The sequence below is a fragment of the Trachypithecus francoisi genome, unplaced genomic scaffold (assembly GCF_009764315.1).
Source record: "Trachypithecus francoisi isolate TF-2019V2 unplaced genomic scaffold, Tfra_2.0 Lachesis_group15, whole genome shotgun sequence".
Classification (NCBI taxonomy): Eukaryota; Metazoa; Chordata; class Mammalia; order Primates; family Cercopithecidae; genus Trachypithecus; species Trachypithecus francoisi.
The window spans coordinates 81529184-81554823 of NW_022681460.1; the positions used below are offsets into that span (position 1 = coordinate 81529184).

General features: G+C 37.1%; 1 protein-coding gene across 10 annotated transcripts in view; it reads left to right on the forward strand.

Moving 5' to 3' along the window:
* AHI1 (Abelson helper integration site 1) overlaps positions 1-25640 on the forward strand; it is a 229087-nt gene that overhangs the window by 112752 nt on the left and 90695 nt on the right. For 2 of the 10 annotated variants that reach the window (XR_004442957.1, XM_033235384.1), the window contains exon 23: positions 9357-9388. The exons of the other annotated variants lie outside the window; for them this stretch is intronic. Coding sequence is in view for 1 of the 2 variants with exons in the window: in XM_033235384.1 (XP_033091275.1) it covers positions 9357-9388 (32 nt within the window). In the remaining variant the exon portion in view is untranslated. The remainder of the gene's footprint in view (positions 1-9356; positions 9389-25640) is intronic. 10 annotated transcript variants of the gene reach the window in all.

Consider the following 25640-nt stretch of genomic DNA (forward strand, 5'->3'; position numbering starts at 1 on the left):
AGACATTAAGATGAAGTAATTTCAAGAAGAAAGTTGTCAAGCATCTTAAACTTGAATAATCCACTAGAACACTTAACTTTCCAAACTTTAGCTTTCTACATGAGTACCATCCTTAACCCATCTTTGGCATGTAATGAGATAACATTGAGATTTTCAGATGATTAAAATCAAAGTACTCTGTCATCTGTGTAATCTGGCCAAAGGCGATAGGGCATGGGCTCGGTGGGGGACAATCCTTTATTCCACAGATGTTAAAATAGAGCAAAAGTAACAACAGAACTCCATGTGCTAGCCTCTGTTTCTCTTAGAATTTGACCATCTCTAAGATCATAATCCCCAGAGACATCAGAAAATCTTGAGGTACTTCATGTAATTCCATTTTGCAACCTGTAGTTTTTCCTCCCTTAAGAAAATGCTTTTCAGCCAGGTGCTGTGTCTCATGCCTGTAATCCCAGCACTTTTGGGAGGCTGAGGCTGGAGATACTTGAGCGCAGGCGTTTGAGACCAACTTGGGCAACATGATGAAGCTCTGTCTACAAAAAATTCAAAATAGTTAGCCAAGTGTAGTGGCATGTGCCTATAGTCCCAGCTGCTCAAGAGGCTGAGATGGGAGGATCACTTGAGCCCTGGAGATCGAGACACAGCAAGACCCTGTCTCGAAAAAGAAGGCCAGGAGGGGTGGCTCACGCCTTATAATCTCAGCACTTTGGGAGGCTGAGGTGGGCCAATTACCTGAGGTCAGGAGTTCAAGACCCGCCTGGCCAACATGGTGAAACCCGTCTCTACTGAAATTACAAAAATTAGCCGGGCGTGGTGGTGGGCACCTGTAATCCCAGCTACTCAGGAGTCTTAGGAGAATTGCTTGAACCTGGGAGGTGGAGGTTGCAGTGAGCTGAGACCACACCACTGCACTCCAGCCTGGACGACAAGAGCAAAACTCCATCTCAAAAAAATAAAAGGAAAAAGAAAAAACACTTTTATATAGTATATAACATCAAAATGGGAGAAAGGGTGCTTGTTTTTTTTTGTTTGGTTGGTTGGTTTTTACCAAAAATGTTTTGTTACAGTTGTTTATTGACAGAAGCACTGATATGTGGAGGAATGAGCTTCGGATTAGGAGTTAACACCAAATTTCTAATTCAGCCTTTATCACTCAGAAACCACTTGATGTATTCAACTTCTGAACTGCTTGCAGTAGGCCAGATGATATGTTTAGTGCTAGTTGTTCAGATTAAAAATCATAGACCCTGCCTTCAAGAGTCGACAGTTTTTTGTTAGAAGTAGACAGTTATTCACTGCAGTGTGATCAGTGTTCTCCCATTGGTAAATGCTATAACATCATAAAAACGGTAAAAAATTTTGTGAATATATTAAAGCCTAACTCAGACTTACGTGCCTGGGGTAAGTTAAGAAAGAATTTAAAGACACTGATTTCTGAACCAAGTTTTAAAGGCATCAGTCCCCCTTTAAAAGAGGAGGGCTGTGGACTGTAGGGTTGAAGAGGGGGAACAGCTTCTGAAGTTTTTCATATGTAAAATGGAGGTTCTGATGCTTCATTTCCTGCTTTTCAGAAATGCTGTTACAGTGATCTAATGTGATAACAAGCACTATGAAGTCACTTTTTAAGTGCATAAGCAACCAAATGTAGGTTATTACTATTACCTTTAATTTCTCTAGCATTAATTCAGCAAAAGTAGCTTAATTTGAAAAAAAAAAAAGTTATGATAAAAATGAAGACAACAGGATGAAAACTTATATATGTCAGGGAGGTAGTCAGACTTCCTTAATCATCTGAATTCTGTTCCATCTAATCTACTGAGGACCAAGAATTACTCCTAAAGCTAATGTTGATTTCATTTCATACCCTTTCTCTAGCCTCCAATCAACACAAAAATCTTGGAGGTGTGACAGTTGCCATATTTGGATTTTTCTGTTAATCACATGGATTTTTCCTTTATCATGACTATTTTATATTCTCCTTCCACAAATCCTTCGTTTGTTAGGATTTCTTATTGTTGTGATTGGATTCTCTAAAATTGATATTTGATCGGTACATTGAAGTATAAGGAGTCATTTTAATATCCTGTATCAGTATTTTTTTTTTTTTTTTTTTTTTTTTTGAGGCGGAGTCTCGCTCTGTCGCCGGGACTGGAGTGCAGTGGCCAGATCTCAGCTCACTGCAAGCTCCGCCTCCCGGGTTTACGCCATTCTCCTGCCTCAGCCTCCCGAGTAGCTGGGACTACAGGCGCCCGCCACCTCGCCCGGCTAGTTTTTGTATTTTTAGTAGAGACGGGGTTTCACCGTGTATCAGTATTATACTAAGTAACTATGCAATGATCTGAAGTAGATTAACTATACTTAATCTAGTAAGTATTAAAACTTATTCCTCACTTGAAGACCAGGTGTGGTGGCTCACGCCTGTAACCCCAACACTTTGGGAGGCCGTCGCGGATGGATCACTTGAGGTCAGGAGTTCAAGGCAGGTGGATCACTTGAGGTCAGTTCAAGACCAGCCTGACCAACATGGTGAAACCCTTTTCTACTAAAAATACAAAAATTAGCCGGGCACGGTAGCAGGTATCTGTAATTCCAGCTACTCGGTGAGGCTGGGGCATAAGAATCACTTGAACCCAGGAGGCAGAGGTTGCAGTAAGCTGAGATTGTGCCACTGCACTCCAACCTGGGCGACAGAGTGAGACTCCATCTCAAAAACAAACAAACAAACAAAACTTACTCATCACTTGTGATGAAAGCCCCTGTATCTTTAATGATAAATGCCACTTGAACCCGTGTTTCTAAACATGTTAATAATTTAAAATATGCTTTCACACTTGTCATTTCTTAATTTAAGAATCATTTTTATTAACTCTAGTGAATATTAATGTTCTTAATGAATGGTTCTTCATGTACAGGGATATGCAGTTAGTGTCCCTGTTGGGATATTAAATTTCTCCTAATGCTGTCTGAGGGGAGAATGTGAATGCAAACTTTGCTTATTTAAATTAACAGAGTCAAATGAGCTTGAATCTGCTCGCTGTTTCCTAGCCATTTATTTTGTAAGAAGCTATTTTGTATGATGTTTATATGACACATATGGTTCCAGTCTCATAATTTCAACTTTTTTCCCTATCTGTTAAAAATAGAAAACTTAGTGTAAGCTTTTCTTCTTTTGTCAGTCACATTTATTTGCAAATTGATGTATTTGATTTAAAACCCTTCTGAATTCAGTTATCAAAGAATATTGTAGCATTTTCCTCATAGATAAATTTTAAAAGTGAAATAATTATATCAACAATGAAAATTAAAAAGCAAGCAATGGAAGACCATGAACTACAGGAAATTAAAATGAGATCTTATTGAGTTAATGAATATGAAAACTACATAATTTAATGCTACCATAGCCAAAGTATGAGCTAGATCATTTAATTTTTATTTTATAGAATTCTGATGTTTACCTTTTCCAAAGCTTTCCCGTTGATATATGATAACTTCTTAATTTAAAGACTTATAGAAGTTATTTGCATATAGCATCTTTTTAAAAAAGATCAAATGTAAAACTTCTGAGAGTTTAGGCACAATTGTACAGAGCTGTTGTATGGCTCTGAAATATACAATCTAATTTCAGAAAAGATACTCAGCCTCAAACTTATGTGGTAAAATATGTAAGCTATTTACATGTGTAACAGAAATATAATCTTTGCTAGGAGTTCCCTGAAAGAAGTGTCTATATGCGTCTGTATTTCAATCTTCTGTCTCATTTCGTGTTCTGTATGTTTTGTTTTGTTTTGTTTTTTCTCGTATTGATGTTTTCTGGCTACCATTACACCTTCCTAAATCAATTGATGTTCCTTTGTGTTCATTTTTTTTTTAATCTGTTTATGTATCCTGTGTTTTTCTTCCATGCCAATGGTTTTTCCTTATATATCTGATGATCCTTAGTGTCTCTTTAAAAATGAAGAACTGGGTACAAATATGATTTCTTCTTCTGTTCTGAGAATGGCTCTACAATCTCACTGTTTTCTTCACCTAAGCAGAAAGTATATTGAAAACTTCATATACATGGCTAGCACAAATTAACTGGCAGCTTATGTTTAGGGTAAACAAGTAAAGTGAATGGGCCCACCTATGATACTGTCATGCAAGTTGCCAAAATGAGAATAACTGGGACAGCATATCCACACTAAGAAGGCTACATGCTTCCCAGATGGTTCACGCTGTTATTTTTAGAGACAATTCCACTGTGGTTTGTTTTGTTTTTGTTTTTGTTTTGTGGCAGACTGTTAATGCTGGGCATCCTTCATTTTCTGGGGATTTCACAGCCTGTTTATCTTAGGTATTGTACAAATGAATCTTCGTTACTTCTTCTGGTTTTCATTCAGGTTTTCCCCTTTCCAAATATGCTGATTCCAAATTCACAGATTTCATAGTCAGATGGCTTCTGTATCTACTACAGAAGTGTATTCCGACACTTCTCCAATGGTGTATTCCGACAGATGTTTCTAATCGTTTTCCATCTTCTATAAATTTGTTGAAATCTCTCATCTCTTCAAGCTCAAAAGGGACCTTTTCATTGCTAATTCTAGTGGTCAATTGTTTGTTCTTATCTTCACCTATCAGCAGCATTTGACACATTTGATCACTTCTAAATACATGATTACTGGGACACCACATTCTCTTGGTTTTCCTCTTATCTCTTTAGGCACTCTTTATTGTCCTTTGCTAATTCTTCCTCTTTTCTTCCATGTCTTATAGGATTGTTTCACTGCAATTTGACCCTGTTTTATTCCCTGTATATGCCCACTCCCTTAGTGATCTCATGACTTTAAGTAAAACTCATATGTCAGTGATTTTCAAATGTTTTATCTTCAACCCTTACCTCTTTTCTAAACTGTAGATGTACACAGTCCATTATGGTAGCTAGAGGCTGGTATAACATAGGAACTAAATTTTTAATTTTATTTCATTTTAATTAATTTACTTTTTAGGGGGTGGGGGGATGGAGTCTTGCTCTGTCACCCAGGCAGGAGTGCAGTGGTGTGATCTTGAATCGCTGCAACCTCCGTCCCCCGGGTTCAAGTGATTCTCCTGCCTCAGCCTCCCAAGTAGCTGGGACTACAGGCACCCGCCACCACGCCTGGCTAATTTTCTTATTTTTACTAGAGACGGGGTTTCACCATGGTGGGCAGGCTGGTGTTGAACTCCTGACCCCAGGTGATCCGCCCACCTCAGCCTCCCAAAGTGCTGGGATTATAGGCGTGAGCTACCATGCCTGGCCAATTTGCATTTTAAAAATCACATCTGGCCAGTAGGTACCACATGGGCCAGTGCAGGTTTATAAAATCCACTTCATTATCTGACTCCCAACAAATCAGATGTTACAATATAAAGAATAGATTACCAGTTAAAAACCGAATACAAGTAACACATTTAATAATAAAACTTGCCTAAATGTTGAAGATTTTGTGGTGGCATTTCATCATCATGATTTTGAAGATGTTATTAATAAGCAATTTTGGTTAACTTGAATAGGGACTCGAAGTGTCTAATTTTTCCTATTTAAATAAATATGTGAGATTCTGGTAGCACTTAGCCAGAGGTCAGAGGCATTTGTATTTAGATCCAGATTCTGTTGCTTAATGCTGCGACTTGAGCAAGTTATTATTTCATCTCAGTGACGTGTCGTTTGAAAATAGAGGACAGGAAAATGTTTACTACAAGTGAAAGTTTTAAAATACCAAGATTTGTTTGTCTTACAGTGCAATAGGAATAATAGATTGTATCTTTATAACTATATTCAGAAGTACTTTAATCATTGAACCTTTTAATTTTAAATTTATCTAACTTCCCAGTAAATTTTAGAAAGGGAAAGCACTGGGTTCTTAGAACTAAACCTAGTAAATGTCTTATGTTAAAATCTATATTCCTATAGTACATATATATTATTTCTAAATATAACTTTCAGCCATATTGTTGAAAACATTTCAATAAGTGGTTTTTATTATATAAAGTAGAAGACTTTAAAGGTTTCAACTACTTTATCGGAACATAATTTATACCGTGGTGAAAGTAGTAAATGTTTTGCAACTCACTGCTTTGCCTCTAGGGTAAAGGGAGCTCAGTAATCAGTTTACTCCAAGGTGAGAATTGAAGGAAGAATTACAACAATGCCATATGGCTGCAACAGGTGAGAGGGTTGGTTATAAAATAGCTAAATTATTATGACCAGGCATAACTTTTTTTTTATAGTTTGAGAATATGACTACATTAATATAGTTTACTATCAACCATAAAATGCATTTTATAATTTTGTAATCTCAAATCGAAATGGACAGTTCAATTTTTAAGATAATTGGGCATACAAAATGTTATAAAATATATTTCCAAATACGTGGATTTTAAAATACGTTTTTCTATAACTTTTTTTTTTTTTCTGCTAATACGCTTAATACATGCCTTTGAAGAAAATGAGTATTCTGTTCTGTCTGAGCAAGATGGCTCACACCTGTAATCCCAACACTTTGGGAGGCCGAGGCAGGTGATCGCTTGAGCCTAGGAATTCATGACCAACCTGGGGCACATAGTGGGACCCTGTCTCTTTTAACAAAAAAAAAATTTTTTTTAATTATCTGGGAGTGGTGGCACATGCCTGTGGTCCCAGCTACTCAGAAGGTTGAGGCAGAGGGGGATCGATTGAACCCAGGAGGTTGAGGCTACAGTGAACCATGATCCTTCCACTCCATTCCAGCCTGGGTGACAGAGCAAGACCCTACATCCAAACAAAAAAAAAAAAAAGGAAGGAGGGAAGGAGGAAATAGACGGAGGGAGGGAGGAAGGCAGGAAGGAAGGAATCATAATTTTAAGCCATCTTTAGTTCTTCACTATTATGGTGTATATATTTATATATACAAAATGTTGGACACATTTCTGATAATGAAAAGTATTTTAATTCACGGTTAAAATGAAAGGTCTTTTTCTCTGAATTATTAATATATACTCAGTGTCTCATATTTCACATCAGTGTTCATTTCAGCCATTCTATTCTGTGATTCTGTGGTAAATGATCCAATTTTTAAAATATATATATATATATATTTTTTTTTTTTTTACTAACTTTGCTTAGGATGGGCACTGCCTGGAACCATGCAAGCAGCTCTTCATGTTTCCTCCTGTAGGGGAGAAATGAAATAGCATTTGTATCACAAAAAAAAAAAAAAAAAAAAATTATTTTCTTTGTAAATCCCTATGTCTCAAAGTAACTTTTTAAAAAATAAAGTCTGTGACGAGAAATTTTTAGTTTTTAAACATTTTAGTTTGTGTCTACTGAAAGCTCTGGAAATTCAGAAGAAGGAGGCTATCTAATTAAGCTCTCATTTACTCTTAGGTCATAATCTTACTTACTCTAGTCATTTACTCTTAGTCAGGTCATAATCTGCTAAAACTATGCTCAGAATAGCCCTAAGGTTTCCCTTACAGAAGTGAAGTGCATACTTTTGCATTTTGTGGTTTAGTCAGTTTGGTCTGGATAGTGAACAGTCTGTGATATCATAGAATTTACTGGTAATGTTTTCTGGAAATGAATATCTGTCACGTTAACTAACAATGGAAATTAGGTTTAGGAACCAGACCTTCTGATAATGATAGGGACTTAGAGATAATGTTGATTTGTATTTTCTAGAATTTTAAATGCACATTTTAAAGAAGCCTTTTCCTTGAATGAAAAGTGAATGAAAATGTAAAGAATCACTGTGTTGTTCTTAGTCAGCAACTTGCCTACCAGTGTGAGAGCAAAGGTATTGAGAAATATGGAAAGTGACAAATGACTATATGCGTGACTGGTCAGTTTTTTTTTTTAAGTAACATAAGAGATTTTTGTGTTATAAATGGTTAATAAGTAAAAAGTGGAACATTGTTCTTACTTCAGACAATTTACTTTTTTCCTCAGCTTTCTCTAAGAAAACATTCAACTGTAATTCATAAGGAATAAAAGTTAAGAACGATTTCTGACTGGTTTCCATCCTTTTTTTGAGAAGAACCAGAAATACTACATTTTAATAGAAGTACTCTAATGAAAACTGTTATTCAATTTAAAAAATAAAAACATTTTTAATATTTTCAAAAATTAATTGAAGCAGTTCATCAAGCATTGTTTATGGAGAGCCTACAATATGACAGAGACTCTGCCAAGCACTGTGAGAAATGGAAGATGAAAGCCCTCAGAGGCTTTCCAGTCTATCTGGAGAGTCCAGCAGGCAAAGAAATAGTTATAATATGATGGTGGTAAATTCAACAGGGCATGCATATAAAACACTGTGGCAGTGCAGAGAGGGGAGTAAATCCGATTACATGTATCATCCTTATAAAGTGGACGTAGTTTTATGGCCCTGTTTAGAAGTTTATTTTGCCCTTGAAATATACAACAATATCATCTATTTAGGAGTTCTCTAAATGATAGCTTAGAACTCGGAATCTGGATTTTGTTGCTGGCCTTTTGTAAGGCTCATGTGTCACAAGTCATATAATGACTTAATTAATTAATATGCTTTTTTCAAATCTGTCTCCCAAGGATCTTGCAATATTCTGAGAATAAGTGAGTTTATACTTATAAAGGACTCCAATTTATTTCATATTAATGTCTATGTGGGTGTGTTTGTATATCATGTCAATGTCTATGTGTTGTATGTGTATGTGTTATTGTATATACTTGCCACTTTTTAAAAAAGAATCAAGTCTTTTACATCTCATTGCTGTTAAATTTGTCTGAGAAATATAGAGGATGAACAGGTGTTTTGTTTTGGCCAACTCAGAATCGGTGAAGCTTGTTTTTTTGTGGGAGTCCTCTTTTCCTTTTTTTCCCTCCTTTGTTAGTGACATTATGAGGCATAATGTTTTCTCAGTCTTTTTAGTCTGATTTTAAAGTGAAGATTGAATGAAGAGTTGAAAGTAAAACACTTTAAAAGCAAATGTAAAAGGCAGTTATAAATGCTCCTATAACAGGCAAATTAATGTACTTAATGTTCACTGAACTACTACAGGGAAAAAAATTAATAACATAATAAGCATATTTTTTAAAATGACTTCTCTTTGCTTTGGATATGGAAAACTTTTTCTAAATCATCATGCTTATGTTCAAAGTTTAAATTTAAAAGTTTTCCCTATAATTTAAAATGTCTGTTTTATGGAAAGACCTGGAAAAATGGGTTCACACCATCTCACATTCTCAATACCATACCAATATAATAGACCAAAAAAATGTTTTCCATCATTAAATCCTTTCTTGTTTTAACTTTGTACTTTTGCGGGGCTGAGGGGGTTGGTTTTATTTTACTTAAAAAGATGTTTATTTTTTACACATGCAGGTACTGGGAGTGCAAGATCATTTATACATTCAGTAAGTACCCAGTGCATACTTACAGTGTCCCAGGCACTTTTATACGTGCTCTGAAGGTATCAGTGAACAAAACTGGTAAAACTCCCCATCTTTGTGTAGCTAACCTTCTAGTGGAGAATGACATGAAGCAAATGAGTCTGATTATTCCCCAGTATCTGGGGAATTGGTTTCAGGACCCCTTGTAGATAGCAAGGTCCTTGGATGCTCAAGTCCCTAATATAAAATGGACAGTATTTGGATATGACCTACGTACATCCTCCTATATACTTTAAATCATCTCTAGATTACTTATAATACCTAATACATTGTAAATACTGTGTAAAGAGTTGTTGTCCTGTATTGCGTAGGGAATAATGACAAGAAAAAGACTGTGTTCAGTACAGATGCATTTCTTTTCTGAATTGTTTCAATCCATGGCTGGTTGAATGCATGGATGCAGAACCCATGGATACAGAGGGCTGCTAAATAAAAACAGTATAATGACAAAGCAGGGAAGGGAGTTGCACCTGTGGAGTAGGGTTAGGTTGCTGTTTCAATGTTTAAATGGGGTGGTCAAAGAAAGCTTCACAAAGTAACTGAGAATTAAGCAAAATTTAGATGAAGAAGAGAGAAAGGGAGGGAGGAAGGGAAGAAGGGAGGAAGGAGGGAGGGAAAGAAGGAAGGAAGGAGGGAGGAAGAGGGGAAGGGGGAGAGGGACGGAGAGGGGGAAGGTGGGGGAGGAGGGAGGGAAGGGAGGGAGGGAGCTTGGAAAAAAGGAAGCTAGGAAAAAAAGGAAACAAGGAAAGAAGCTAGGAAACTGAGTTGTTTGGGAGAATAACATCCCCATCCAAGATCCTGGAACAGAATTGTACTTGATATGCAGTTGGAACAGCAAAGAGGTCAGTATAGCTGGATTGGAGGGAACAAGGAGGAAAGTAGAAGACAGTAGATCCAGAGAGGTAGCAGTGGGCCCAGATTGTACAGAACCTTGTAGAAATGAAGTGCAGAACTCAGCCCCATCCCTCGCACTGCTAGTATTCACTGGAGACCTATTTTTAAAAAGGTAGGTAGATGGGATTGCATAGTTTGATATTTGCTGTAAAAGGAATGAACGAAGTGTACTAGAGAATGCAGATGATGTAGTAACAAATTCTGTGTTAGAGAAGATAATAAGACCTTATAGAGAAGACTATATGTGAACTAATTGTAAGATGAGAAGAATCATAAAATGTTTTAGGGCATTCCAGCTAGGAAGGCCAGTGAAAAGGTGATCTAATAATTGAGGTAGGAGAAGGGGGTTGAAGTAAGAGAGTGGAGATGTTAAATCATTAACATGGAGGTCTAGAATGTGAATGAAAAGAAAATAAGTAGAATTTGAGGGTGCTAGAGGCTTTTAATTTAGGTGAATGAGTGGGTAGCAATCCATAAATGAAAATAGGAAATACAGGAATATTGAGAGGAAGATATTGAATTGTATTTTGGATAGATTGAGTTTGAAATGCCTACAAGATATTATGGCATTTCTGAAACACGATATCTAATAGCTTGCTCGTTCATTTGAACCTCATTTATTAAACATCCTACTGTGAGTCAAGCCCTGTGCTAGGAACTATACAGTGTATTTTGGAATACAGGCTTAGAGTATAAGTATAGATGGAGTCATTGGTATATGTGTGGTATTTGAGCCCATGGGAGCTAATGAGATAAGCTGGAAGAGGCTATTTAGTGAAAAAAAAACTAAGAACTATTAGGAGTGACTATGAGGTGGATAACTTGAATGTTTGTTACCCAAAAAGACAGTAAAGAAAAAAAGGAGGAAACAAGAAAATACAAGAAGCTTCTTTTGGTGTTATATATTTTTTTTTAATTCTGTAGTATAACAAATCTGAGTAAAAAGGAAATGCTGAAATTATAAATTTACCTTTCTTATCCTTGTTATATTTGTACTTTTGATTTTCAGTCCATAACATATTGTTAAATCTATATGTTAATCTATTGTCAATCTACTTTCCATCTATAACATTATTGTTAAAATAATATTAATGTTAAAGACAGATATTAAATTGTATTTTAAGGATTGAACACACAGAATTGAAGTTTGTTGGCTTTGCCAGTGTAATTTATTAGGAACACACCCTACTAGCCTCAGATAGGGTATCTAGAGCATGTTGCAAAGGATATGATTTGAACAGACTCCAGTCCATATTATAGTTTACTGAGGAAATTTATCAAATACTAAAAATTGTAGGCAACTCTTTATGGTTTTAGGTAGAAATTAGTATAGTTGGTATTTGATCATTGGTTAGCACAATTATTTGGGCATTAGTTTAGAAGTCTGTTAAATCTCTGCTAACTTTATGTATTCATTTTATCAAGTGAATTTTATTTTTGACTAATATATGGAAATAAATAATACAGATTATTAAAGACTGGCATAGCCCAGGAAGGTCTTCCCAGAGATGTGAGTTGCAAATAACTACTCCAAGATCACATATCTAACAATTGTCAGAGCCAGTCTTGTAATAAATGCAAAATGGCCCCAGAGTCAGGACATACACTAGTAAATTATCCCTTGAAATGTTGTTTTTCCTAATTGTAAAGGAACAAATACTAATCATGGAGAATTATCAATAACTGATACCTCTGATTTGGGACAGTAATTTTCCCAGAAAATTATTATTTTTCAATAAACATAGTAAATTTATTGAGTAGAGCAATCAACATGTAGAATATAAATATGTAATATTTATTCATTCATGCATTAATTTTTTAGCTTTCTCTTATTTTTAGGAAGGTGATCTGATAAATCAGAGTTGAGAAGGAGTGCTTTGTTTCTAATTGCTTTTAATAATGCTGAGACATTTTTAAAATAAGAACTTTGGCTGGGCTTAGTGGTTCATGCACCTGGTACTTTGGGAGGTTGGGGCAGGAAGATTGCTTGAGGCCAGGAATTCAAGACAAGCCTGGGCAACATAGTGAGACCCGTTACTACAAAAAATTTTAAAAATTAGCTGAGTGTGGTGGTACATGCCTGTAGTCCCACAGCTCAGGTGGCAGAGGTGGGAGAATCACTTGAGTCCAGGAGATCAAGTCTGCAGTGAGCCATGATTATGCCACTGCACTCCAACCTGGGCAACCAAGCAAGACCCTGTATCATAAATGAATGAATGAATCAATCAACCAATCAATGATTGAAGATCAAGGCTGCAGTGAGCCATGATTATGCCACTGCACTCCAACCTGGGCAACCAAGCAAGACCCTGTATCATGAATGAATGAATGCATGAATGAATGAATGAATAAATAAATAAAATAACTCAAAACCATATTACTCTGCTTATGTGGAAGACTTTACAGTGTTCAAAACTGTTAAAGATTCGGTTGCCTGCTATAAGATAATAAACGTCTATTTAGGCAAAACCGTTGAAGATTCGGTTTGCCTACTATAAGATAATTAAATGTCTATTCAGGGCCTATTATTCCCCAACTGTATTTTGAAATTTTTTAAAACCATAAAAAATTGAAAAAATGTAAAATAAAACCCCTAATTTTGCATTTGCTTCTTCCTTCCCAAAACTTCATCAGACATCTGCTAAAGTAAGGATATTTTACTTACCACAGTACTGTCTAATCACAGTACCATTATCATACCTAAGAAAAATAGCCAAGATTCTAATCTAATTAAGTTTATATTCAGATTTCCCTAATTGTGTCAAAAAAGTCTTAAGCAATTTTTTGTTTACATGCTTATTTTATTCAGCATCCAGTCCAGATTCATACTTAAATTGCTTGTCTTGTCATTTTTATGTCATTTAATTTCAGTTAATCTAGAATCTTTTTTTGGTTGTTACAACATTGACTTTTTAAAGAGTCGGACTGGACCAACTGTCTCATTAAATGTCCAATATTTTGAATGTATTTCATCCTGATTATATTCAGGCTAAACTTTTTTGGCAAAAATACTATGAAAAATATCTAAAAAGTACCTGTAAATGGTTTGCATCATATCAGGTGCATATTATGTCAGCTTGTCCCACTTTTGGTGTTGTCAGGTTTAGTCCTTAATTAAGGTGGTGAACACCAGATCTCTTCATTGTAAAAATTAATATTTTTCTTTGTAATTGTTGAAATAATCTGTGGAATGATACTTTAAGGCTATGTGAATATCTGGTTCCCAACCTTCCTTTGTTCCTTCTGTATGTTCCTTACTTAGTGGGCTTAGTAAGCCTACTTCATAGTTTCAGTGTCCGTTGATGATCCTGGCCTGAACTAACTATTGTAGTGGGCAGAGGATACAAAATGGTGTTTTCTAGTGCTGTTATCACCTTTACATTTATTGGCTGGTATTCTTCTGTCGAATATTTTCTTCCCTCCACACACACCACCACCACCGCCCCCCTGGGTTCCTGTCTTTCTTTCTATATGAGTACTATGGGTTTTTTTTATTCAATTTGTTATACTACTTTTTTTTTTTTTTTTTTGAGACGGAGTCTTGCGCTGTCACCCAGGCTAGAGTGCAGTGGCGGGACCTCAGCTCACTGCAAGCTCCGCCTCCCGGGTTTACGCCCTTCTCCTGCCTCAGCCTCCCGAGTAGCTGGGACCACAGGCGCCTGCCACCTCGCCCGGCTAGTTTTTTGTATTTTTTAGTAGAGACGGGGTTTCACCTTGTTAGCCAGGATGGTCTCGATCTCCTGACCTCGTGATCCGCCCGTCTCGGCCTCCCAAAGTGCTGGGATTACAGGCTTGAGCCACCGCGCCCGGCCTGTTATACTACTTTTCTAACATTTTTTGTGTGTGGTTCAAATTGTCCCCTAATTTGGCAAAGGAGAGCCCATTCATTCCTGCTCTTGTGTCTTTGACATGAACTGGTAAGCCTTTGAGCACTTCCATGCTTATAATGTCCTGAGTTTGTCTGGTACTATCCCTACCCCAGAGCTGCAATCAGTCGTTTATCTAAACCACTCTGGTACTATTAATAGATAATGCAATTTAGAAACTAAAATCTGGGACTAAGTACACTCATTGCTGTTGGGGAATCATTGCTTCTAGATCCTGTCAGTGAATATAACTTGAAAATAAATTTTTACAAAATCAAGTTTTATCTTTATTGTATATTTGTGTGCTTTCGTTTGACATAATAGGGAGCCTTGTCATTTATCAATAATAAAGGCTGCAAATATTTTTCCCACTTTGTCATTTGGCTTTTGACTTTGCAGCACAAATGTTGCAAGGTATGGATTCAATTTATTTTTCAAAAGGTCCATTCACTTGTCTCCAACATATTGTCCCAAAACCACGTACTGGAAAATATCTCTTCTTCTGCATATACCATATGTACTTGAATCTTTTTCTAAACATTTTAATCTGTTTTGTACATCTACATGGCTACTCGTGTGTTAATACTGCATTATTTTAGTTACAGAGGCTTTTTATGATATATACTAATATTGAGTAGTGTTTATTTCCGGTGGTTGCTCGTTTTTTTCCCCTCAGGATTTTTTTTAAGGTATTCTTGCATGTTCTTCTATATGATTTTTAGAATCAACTTGTCTAGTGCTGGGAAAAAACTTTTTAAAAATTAAAATCATATTAAATTTATATATTGTCCTAGGGAGAGCTGACATTTATATGATGCTACATTGTCTTGTCACACAACATGGATATTCCAATTAGATACTCCTCAACTTACAATAGAGTTATAGCCCGATAAACCCATAATATGTCAGAAAAGCATCCAAACCTACCAAACATCATACTTTAGCATAGCCTGCCTTAAACATGCTCAGAACACTTACATTAGATGTAAGTGTACATTAGATGTACATTAGATGTACGTGTACATTAGCCTGTGGTTGGGCCACATCATCTAAGACAAAGCCTATTTTATAATAAAGTGTTGAATATCTCTTGTAGTTTATTGAATATTCCACTGAAAGTGAAAAACTGAGTAGTTGTGTGGGTACTCAAAGTATGCTTTTCACTGAAAGCATGTTACTTTCAAACTATGGTCAAGTTGAAAAATTGATAAGTCAGACCATCATAAGTCAAGGACCACCTGTACTTTTGTATTTTTCAGAAGTATTTTTGTTCTTCATACTGTTCTACACATTTTTTGTTATATTTATTCATGTATTTTATTATTTATGTTGCCTTTATAAGTGAAGTATTCTCTTTCATTGTATATTCTAATTCGTTGAATATGTAAGAGAAATTGATTTTTGAGGTCGGGCATGATGGCTCACGCCTGTAATCCCAGCACTTTGGGAGGCCGAGGCAGGTGGATCACCTGAGGTCAGAAGTTCAAGACCAGCCTGGTCAACATGGTGAAACCCTGTCTCTACTAAATATACAAAAAGTAGCCAGGCATGATGGCGGGTGCCTATAATCTCAACTACTCAGGAGGCTGAGGCAGGAGAATTGCTTGAACCTGGGAGGAAGAGGTTGCAGTGAGCCGAGATCGCACCATTGCACTCTAGCCTGGTCAACAGGAATGAAACTTCATTCCAAAAAAAAAGAGAGAAATTGATTTTTGCATATTAAATTTTATATGATGCTAACTTTCCAATTTATTTTAGTAGTTCTGGTACTGATTGTGTTAATTTTAGCATTGATTCTTTTGGACTTACTAGATATAAAATTATATTATCTGCAAAATGTAGTTCACCTTCTTTTCCAGTTCTTAAGAAAGGCTTGCAGTCTCAGGACAGAAAACTTCTTTACATTAATTCAGCAGAAAAGATCTCTGCCTTCTATAACTGTATTTTATTGGAATATAATAAATTCCATGTTTTCATAGGCACAGATAATCAAAGCATAATTCTATCTCTGTTCTATATAGAAAGATCCACGGGGATTGCCAAAACTGACATAGGATACCCGAAACAAGTAACTCATCCATCCTGGCTAACACGGTGAAACCCCGTCTCTACTAAAAAATACAAAAAGCTAGCCGGGCGAGGTGGCTGGTGCCTGTAGTCCCAGCTACTTGGGAGGCTGAGGCAGGAGAATGGTGTAAACACGGGAGGCGGAGCTTGCAGTGAGCTGAGATCCGGCCACTGCACTCCAGCCTGGGTGACAGAGCGAGACTCTGTCTCAAAAAAAAAAAACAAGTAACTCATAAGATGTCTTGAAAAGGAGGTTAGAGCTTCTCCTGTTCCCAGAACAGTGCCTTGTGCTTAGTGAGTAGCTTGTAACCATTTGGTAATGAATGATACATAAGATTGCTGGATATATGTTCTGTCTTCAAAACTTGGCACATATTCCTGCCTGTTTTTGTTTTGCAGCATATCTGTTTGTCTTTGTTCTTCTTTCTTTGATCATAGTCCTGAGTTAAAGGTTGGTAAGGTTTAGGAAAACTAAAAAAATGTATGCTTTCAGCTGTTCAAATTAGGTACAATAGAGTAAAATGTCATGATCTGATTTTCTACAAAATAAATACTAAAAATGTCTCCCAAGAAACATAAAATTTCTTTTATTATCTTCTCTAGCCTGTGTTACTATCTGGGAAATTTGGGAAATGTTTAAGTATGGTCATGCATCACTTAACAATGGGGATACATTCTAAGAAATACGTAGTTAGGTGATTTTTTTCATTGTGCAAATATCATAGAGTGTACTTACACACACCTAGATAGTATAGCCTACTACACCTAAGCTGTGTGGTATGGCCACCTGTTCCTACACTATAAACCTGTACAGCATATGACCATACCTAATGCTGCAGGCAGTTGTAACACAATGGTAAATAATTGTGTATCTAAACATAGAAAAGGTAGAGCAAAATGCAATATTGTAATCTTATGGGACCCCCATTGTATGTGCGATCTGTCATTGACTAAAACATCATTACTCAGCACATGACTAATGCATTTCAGTTTTGCGCTAAGTTTAGGAACATTACCAAAGGGTAAATTAACGTTTTTTAAGACAGTCCTAGTACATTAACTCAGGCATTCAGATGACTAATACACCTAACACTGCATTGTAGCATATGAATCTGGTGAATGTAGCATAGGAGAATAGATTCATTCAGTTAAAATTTGAGTCAATTCTTGAAGACCTTCTATATTTTAAGCATTTGGGTTAGGCACTGTGGATATGAAGATGAAAAAAATCAGGTCCCAAACACAGGGGCTAAACAAACACATAAATGGGTCTGAAGGGTTTGTGGCTTAGAGGTGTGGGTGTCAGTCCAGGTACTGCTGCTTTTAGTTATATGACCTTAGGAATGTTACCTACCTTCTAATTTACTTTCTGAAAGCCACTGTTTCCTTCCTTTAAAATAGGGTTATCTTGTTATTTAGTAATTAACTTAAACTTCTTTTGTGTATATTTGACAAAGTCTCACCCTGTCACCTGGGCTGGAGTGCAGTGGTACAACTATAGCTCACTGAAGCCTTGACCTCCCAGGCTCAACTCAGGCCATCCTCCCAAGTAGCTGGAACTACACATGCACACCCACATCCAGCTAATTTTGTTGTTGTTGTTGTTGGTGGAGACAGGGTCTCACTATGTTGCCAGAACTAGTCTCAAACTCCCAGGCTCAAACAATTCTGCCTCAGCCTCCCAAAGTGCTGGAATTACAGGCATGAGCCACTGCACCTGGCGAGAATTCTTAATAGCTGTTTTTTGTCTGTTTTGTTTTAATTTAAAAGACTGATTCTTCCATTGGCATCAGTGTCACTACCAGTTCTAGTTTATTTCTTCTTCTTCAGGCTACTGAGGCTCTTGAAGAAAGTTATTTTCTTTGCCTCTTCGTGGTCTGTTGCCCCAGCTATACTGATGGAAGTCTGAGTTGTACCAAAATCAAACCTGCCCAACTGATACCCCTCTGCTGAGGCACAGGAGTAAGCCTCTCTTCTCAAGTCTCATTAGTTGCAAGTTACAACCATCTCCCAATGACTGGGACTGAATGCCAGTTCTTCCAGAAACCAGTTCTTCCAGGTGTATAGACCCTTTTTAGGGTTATTATGATTCATAGGATCTGCTAGGCCCTTAATGTACTACAACATTAAACTTATAGATATTGCCCATTTCCAAAGGGATTTATAGCTTCTGCTGGCTGAAAGCCCTCAATGAACTCTGAAAACTTAGTTTTCTACTCACACATTTGGAAAAAGCCTGCTTACCTTGCACAAATCCTCGCTCAGCACTGAGTAGAACAAAGTCCTCCCACCCCGACCCTTTGCCTTGACATACTGGTCCTGAGATCCCAGGAAAACTTCATTCTGATATACACTCCAGGGTTTGCCAGCCTTCTTGTCTTAGTCTTTGTAGATCTCTAGAAAGAAACTAAACTATATGACTTCAAATGTTAAAATCTCTAGAGTAGAAAGGATGTTCACATAGAAGATTATTTGAAAAGATTATCACGAAGATAAAAGTTGTGAAGGTAAAGATGATCTATAAAATTAAATAATAAGGGCCGGGCGCGGTGGCTCAAGCCTGTAATCCCAGCACTTTGGGAGGTCGAGACGGGTGGATCACGAGGTCAGGAGATCGAGACCATCCTGGCTAACACGGTGAAACCCCGTCTCTACTAAAAAAAAAAAAAAATACAAAAACTAGCCAGGCGAGGTGGCAGGCACCTGTAGTCCCAGCTATTCCGGAGGCTGAGGCAGGAGAATGGCGTGAACCCGGGAGGCGGAGCTTGCAGTGAGCTGAGATCCAGTCACTGCACTCCAGCCCGGGCGACAGAGCGAGACTCCGTCTCAAAAAAAAAAAAAAAATTAAATAATAGGATAAAATTTCCCTGAGCAGAAGAATGATAAGACTCTGCAGGTCAAAGCGTTTATCAAGTCCCAGGAAAAGATGAATGATAACAAAGGCACTCAGCCATACTCTGGTGAAATTCCTGATTTCCTAGGTAAAGGAAAAATATCACAAGCTTCTACAGAGGAGTGACAGGTTCTTTACATAGGAAAGAAAATCAGATGAGCACTTGACATATCTAAAACACTAGAAGCTGGCTGATAGTGGAGTAACATATAGGCAACCAAGATAAAGGATTTCTTATCCAAAGGAAGGCATATTTGGATATACCAGGATTTAGAGTATACTGTAACCAAATGACAACTGAATGAAACAGATATCTCAAGACAGAGGAAAACATTAGATTTTTCTGTTAAGCATAGAGAAAAAGATTAGATGTTTTCTTACACTATGTCATTTTGTTTCATAAATTCATAGTTAGCACTTCTGCAAATTCTCATGCATTTTTCTCTTTAAACTTAACTATATAAAAAGAGAAATAAAAGCCTTCTAAAAGTTTAATCTTGATATGGAGCAAGGAGATATTGGTAAGTATAGTATCTTGGTTGGAGAGAGGTTTAGACATAAATTTATTTGGATAAATAATAAATGTATTTATTACTGTTAGAATCTAGAAGGTAACTAACAGCAGATTTTAAGTGTTGGTAAAATTGAAAACAAAAATTCAAGATCAACAGGCAAGAAAAAAAGGGAGTATACACTGAAATAGACCAAAAACAAGAAATTTTAAAAAGCAACAATATAACTAATTGGAAGTAGAGTTTTGCTTCTAATTAATATGTACATTGTAATGATCATCACTGTTACTATATGATTGAGAAGACCTCACATAAACTAAAAAGCCATCAAAGAGATGTGGTCACAGAGAATTCTAAATAAAATAAATTGCAAAGAGAAATGAACCCTACTGCATCAAGAAGTAAAGGCAAGCAGTCACTTTAATACATGGGAACATTTATTGAGATAGAAACCAGGCAAGCAGAAGAGCAAGCCTTCTATAAGCAGAGTTACTGCTGAGGCAAGGAGAGATGAGCTGAACTTCCAAGTACTATGTGGACTGGCATGATAGATGGGAATCTGAAAGATCCCAAATGTCACTCAGTCCTCTTCGCCTATCAGTTCTCCTCAGGAGGACTTTTGCAGCTTAAACACTGACAGGAAACTGGGAGAAAGGCAGAGAGAGTTCTCATAATCTCTAGAAGTTTAAATCCCAAAGTCCCCCTAGAAGGAATAACTCATCTCATTTTGGGGAGAGTTATAATAGGTGTATTGAAATTAACTAAGCAACAGCCCAGTCCCAACCCAAGTCAACTCCTGATTTGAAAAGAGATCTACCCCTTAGGTTTCTGAAAAAGGAAATGGTGAACCTTTTCTGAGGGAATACGTTTTCTATTTCAGTCTACTGATTACATGTCTAGCAGTTTTAACCTATAATCAAATTCTGAGGCATAAAAATTAGCAGGAATAAATGACCCATAAGCAAGAAAAGGAACAATGAATAAAAGGAATCCTACAGATAATCAAAATGTTGGAATTAGCAGGCAAGAATTGTAAAATACCCGTTACATATATGTTAAATGACATGAGGAACCATGAGCAAAAGGAGTGCAAAGATGGAGAATTTCATGAAAAATAAATGAATGGATATATAACAGATAAAATGAAAATTCATTAGATGGGCGTAACAACAGATAACAGCAGATAACAGATAGGACACCTTAAAAGAAAGGACTACTGAACTGGAGGGCAAAACAATAAAAATTATGCAGATTATCCAAATTGAAACAAGATAAAGAGGAGGCATGGGAAGAAGAAAGAGTCAGATCTGTGTGACCCTATGAAATGGAATAAACATGCAATTGGGATTGCAAAAGGAAAATAGAAAATGTGGGTGAAGAAATATTTGAAGAAATAATGGGCTAGTAGTTTTCCTCTAATTAAAGACAACCTATAGGCATAAGCTTAGCAAGGAGAAGTAGTCATCAGCATTTCAAGCTTGTTTCCATAACTGTGTTGATGCTGTCTCAAAATGGCAGATAGGAGGCAGGACTAACTTGCAGCTCCCACTTGGACGGACAGAGCAGTGCGCAGAGAATCACATTGTGAACTTTTGCTCCAAGAACTAGTGCAGGAAAATACCAGAAAAGCTGAGAGAATCCACAGATCTGTTAGAGGAGGGAGCTTGCTGCTACAGGCTCTGTGAGACGGCTGAAAAACTTAGTGCCCAAAGTGTGAGAGAGGGAATGTCCACCTCTGAACACACATTCTCACTGGGGAACTTGCAGGTCCACATCGCCAGAAAAGGATTTGACCTTACCTGGAGCTGAGACAAATTTAGAGAGCTGAGTGAAATATAGGGGTAGAGAAAGCTGTGGGAAGAGCCCTGTGGGCACTCTTGGTCCTCAGGGAAGCCATTCCTGCATTCCTGACTGTCTTGCAGGAGTCCTTGGGGAGGGTCGCCAGTGGAATTGGAGGAAGACCATAAAGAGAAGGAAACGTCTAGCTCAAGTTTATAACAATTTCAACAGAAGCCAAGTTTCCTGGACAGAATCTGAAGGAGGGAGCAAATGAGGAGTGCAGATACGAGCACAGAATCCACAGCAGGTGGGAAGGTGCAAAACCTGAAAGCCCTGCTTGCTTTCTCAGAGGAGAGGCTTGTAGCCTGGGGCAAGTTCTCAACCCTGCTCACTGGCTGCCTAGAAATAAGCTCCTTGCTACTGAGGGGTAGAGTGGGAATGAGAGTGACATTTTGGGATGCGTGGGAGCTGGGTGAGGCCTGGAAAGTCTTACCAATAGACTCAAAAGTAAAAGAATGAACGTAAGAGCTAAAAGAAAAGGCTTTCTAATTAACCCAATCCGACAAAGCCAAAGAAAAAAATTTTTAAATGAACAAAGCCTCTTAGAAGTTTGGTATTATGTTAAATGACCAAATCTAAGAAGAATTGGTGTTCCTGAGGAAAAAGAGAAATCCAAAAGTTTGGAAAACGTACTTAAGGGAATAATCTAGGGAAAATTCCCTGGTCTTGCTAGAGATATAGACATCCAAATGCAAGAAGCTCAAAGAACACCTGGGAAATTCATCACAAAAAGATCATCACCTAGTCACATCATCAGGTTATCTAAAGTCAAGATGAAGGAAAGAATCTTAAGAGCTGAGGCAAAAGCATCAGGTAACTTATAAAGGAAAATCTGTCAGATTAACAGCAGATTTCTTAGCAGAAATCCTAGAAGCTAGAAGGGATTGGGGTCCTATCTTTAGCCTCCTTAAACAAAACAATCATCAGCCAAGAATTTTGTATCCAGAGGAACTAAGCTTCATAAATGAAGGAACTCCAAAAGGAACCCTCAAAACCGTGTAAATACGTGGAATTTAAATAAACTGATCCCAAATGATCATTGGGTCACCAACGAAATCAAGATGGAAATTTAAACATTCTTTGAACTGGATGATAATAGTGATACAACTTGTCAAAACCTCTGGAATACAGCAAAAGCAGTGCTAAGAGGAAAGTTCATAGCCATAAATGCCTACAATCATCTGAAAGAGCACAGGCACACAGGTCATACCTCAAGGAGCTAGAGAAACAAGAACAAACCAAACCCAAACCCAGCAGAAGAGAAGAAATAACAAATATCAGAGCAGACCTAAATGAAACAACAAAAAAAATACGAAATATGAATGAAATGAAAAGCTGGTTCTTTGAAAAGATTAACAAAATTGACAGACCACTAGTGAGACGAACCAAGAAAAAGAAGAGAGAAGATCCAAATAAGCTCAATTAAAAACGAAATGGGGGCTTATTACAACCAACCCACCAAAACAAAAGATTGTTCCAGGCTACTGTGAAAGCCTTTATGTACAAAAATCAGAAAACCTAAAGGAGGTGGATAAATTCCTGGAAATATACTATCCTTCTAGATAAAACCGCAAAGAAATAGAAACTCTGAACAGACCAATAACAAGCACAAAGATTGAAATGGTAATAAAAAAAAAATTGCCATCAAAAATAAATCCAGGACCAGATGGATTCACAGCTGATTTCTATCAGACATTCAAAGAAGAGTTGTTACCAATCCTCTTGACACTATTCCAAAAGATAGAGAACAAGGGAATCTTTCCTAAATCATTCTGTGAAGCCCGTGTTACTGTAATACCAAAGCCAGGAAAGGATATAACAAGAAAAAAAGAAAACTGCAGACCAATATCCCTGATGAATATAGATGCAAAAATCCTCAAGAAAATACTGGCTAACCAAATCCAGTAGCATATCAAAAAGATAATGTACCATGATCAAGCAGGGATGGTTTAACATATGCAAGTCAATAAGTGTGATATAGAACTTAAACAGAATTAAAAATAAAAGTAATATTGTCATCTCAATAGAAAAAAGCATTTGACAAAATCCAGTGTTCTTTATGATTAAAACCCTCAGCAAAATTGATGTAGAAGGGACATACCTTAAGATAATAAGAGCTATCGGTGACAAACCTACAGTCAACATTATACTGAACAGGGAAAAGTTGAAAGTACTCCCCCTGAGAAATGGAACAAGACAAGGATGCCCACTTTCACCACTTCTGTTCAACATAATACTGGAAGTCCTAGCCATAGTAATCAGACAAGGGAAAGAAAGAAAAGACATTCAAATCAGTAAAGAAGTCAAACTGTCGCTGTTTGCTGATGATATGATTGTATACGTAGAAAACCCTAAAGACTTATCCAGAAAGCTCCTAGATCTGATAAATTAATTCAGTAGAGTTTCTGGATACAAAATCAATGTACACAAATCAGTAGCAGCGCTAAACACCAACAGTGACCAAGCTGAGAATCAAACCAAGAACTCAACCCCCTTTATAGAAGCTGCAAAAAAATAAAGTAAAACACTTAGGAATGTACCTAACCAAGGAGGTGAAAGATCTCTACAAGGAAAAGTACAAAACTGCTGGAAGAAATCACAGATGACACCAAAAAAATGGAAACACATCCCATGCTCATAGATGCGTAAAATCAATATTGCGAAAATGACCACAACTGCCAAAAGCAATAAAAAATTCAATGCAATTTGCATCAAAATACCACCATCATTCTTCACAGAACTAGAAAACAATCCTAAAATTCATATGAAACCAAAAAAGAGCCCATGTAGCCAAAGCAAGATGAAGCAAAAAGAACAAATGTGGAGGCATCACATTATCCAACTTCAAACTATATTATAAGGCTATAGTCACCAAAACAGCATAGTACTGATACTAGACCAATGAAACAGAATAGAGAACCCAGAAATAAACCCAAATGCTTAGCAGCCAACTGATCTTTGACAAAGCAAACAAAACATAAAAGTGAGGAAAGGACACCCTATTCAACAAATGGTGCTGGGATAATTGGCAAACCAATGTCGAAGAATGAAACTGGATCCTCATCTCTCATTTTATGCAAAAATCAACTCAAGATGGATGAAAGACTTAAATCTAAGACCCAGAGTCATAAAAATTCTGGAAGATAATATCGGAAAACCCCTACTAGACACTGGCTTAGGCAAAGACTTTATGACCAAGAACCCAAAAGCAATCGCAACAAAAACAAAGATAGATGGGACGTAGTTAAACTAAAAGGCTTCTGCATAGCAAAAGAATCAGCAGAGTAAACAGAGAACCCACAGAGTGGGAGAAAATCTTCTCAAAGTATGCATCTGACAAAGAACTACTATCCAGAATCTACAAGGAACTCAAATCAGCAAGAAAAAAAAACAATCCCATCAGAAAGTGGGCTAAGGACATGCATATACAATTGACAGTTGTCAAAAGAAGATATACAAAAGGCCAACAAGCATATGAAAAAATGCTCAACATCACTAATGATCAGGGAACTGCAAATCAAAACTGCAATGTGATGCCCCCTTACTTCTGCAAGAATGGCCATAATCAAAAAATAATAGATGTTGGTGTAAATGCGGTGAAAAGGGAACACTCCTGCATTGCTGGTGGGAATGTGAACATGAACAATCACTGTGGGAAACAGTGTGGAGTTTCGTTAAAGAACTGTTAGGTTGGTGAAAAAGTTACTGCAGTTTTTGCCATTAGTTTCAATCAGCAAAATCCACAATTACTTTTGCACCAACCTAATAAAAGTAGCGCTTTTGGTCCAGCAATCCCACTACCGTCTACCCAGAAAAAGAAAAGGGTCATTATACAAAAAAGATACTTACACACACATGTTTATAGCAGCACAATTTGCAGTTGCAAAAATATGGAACCATCCCAAATGCCCATCAATCAACAAGTATATGTATATACACCACATTTTCTTTATACATATATATACACATACACACACACCTACACACACACACCATGGAATACTACTTAGTCATAAAAGGGAATGGAATAATGGCATTCACAGCAACCTGGATAGAATTGGAGACTCTTATTCTAAGGACTTTGGGAACTTGGGGCAAAGGGTGGGACAGGGGTGAGGGATGGAAGAGTACACATTGGATACAGT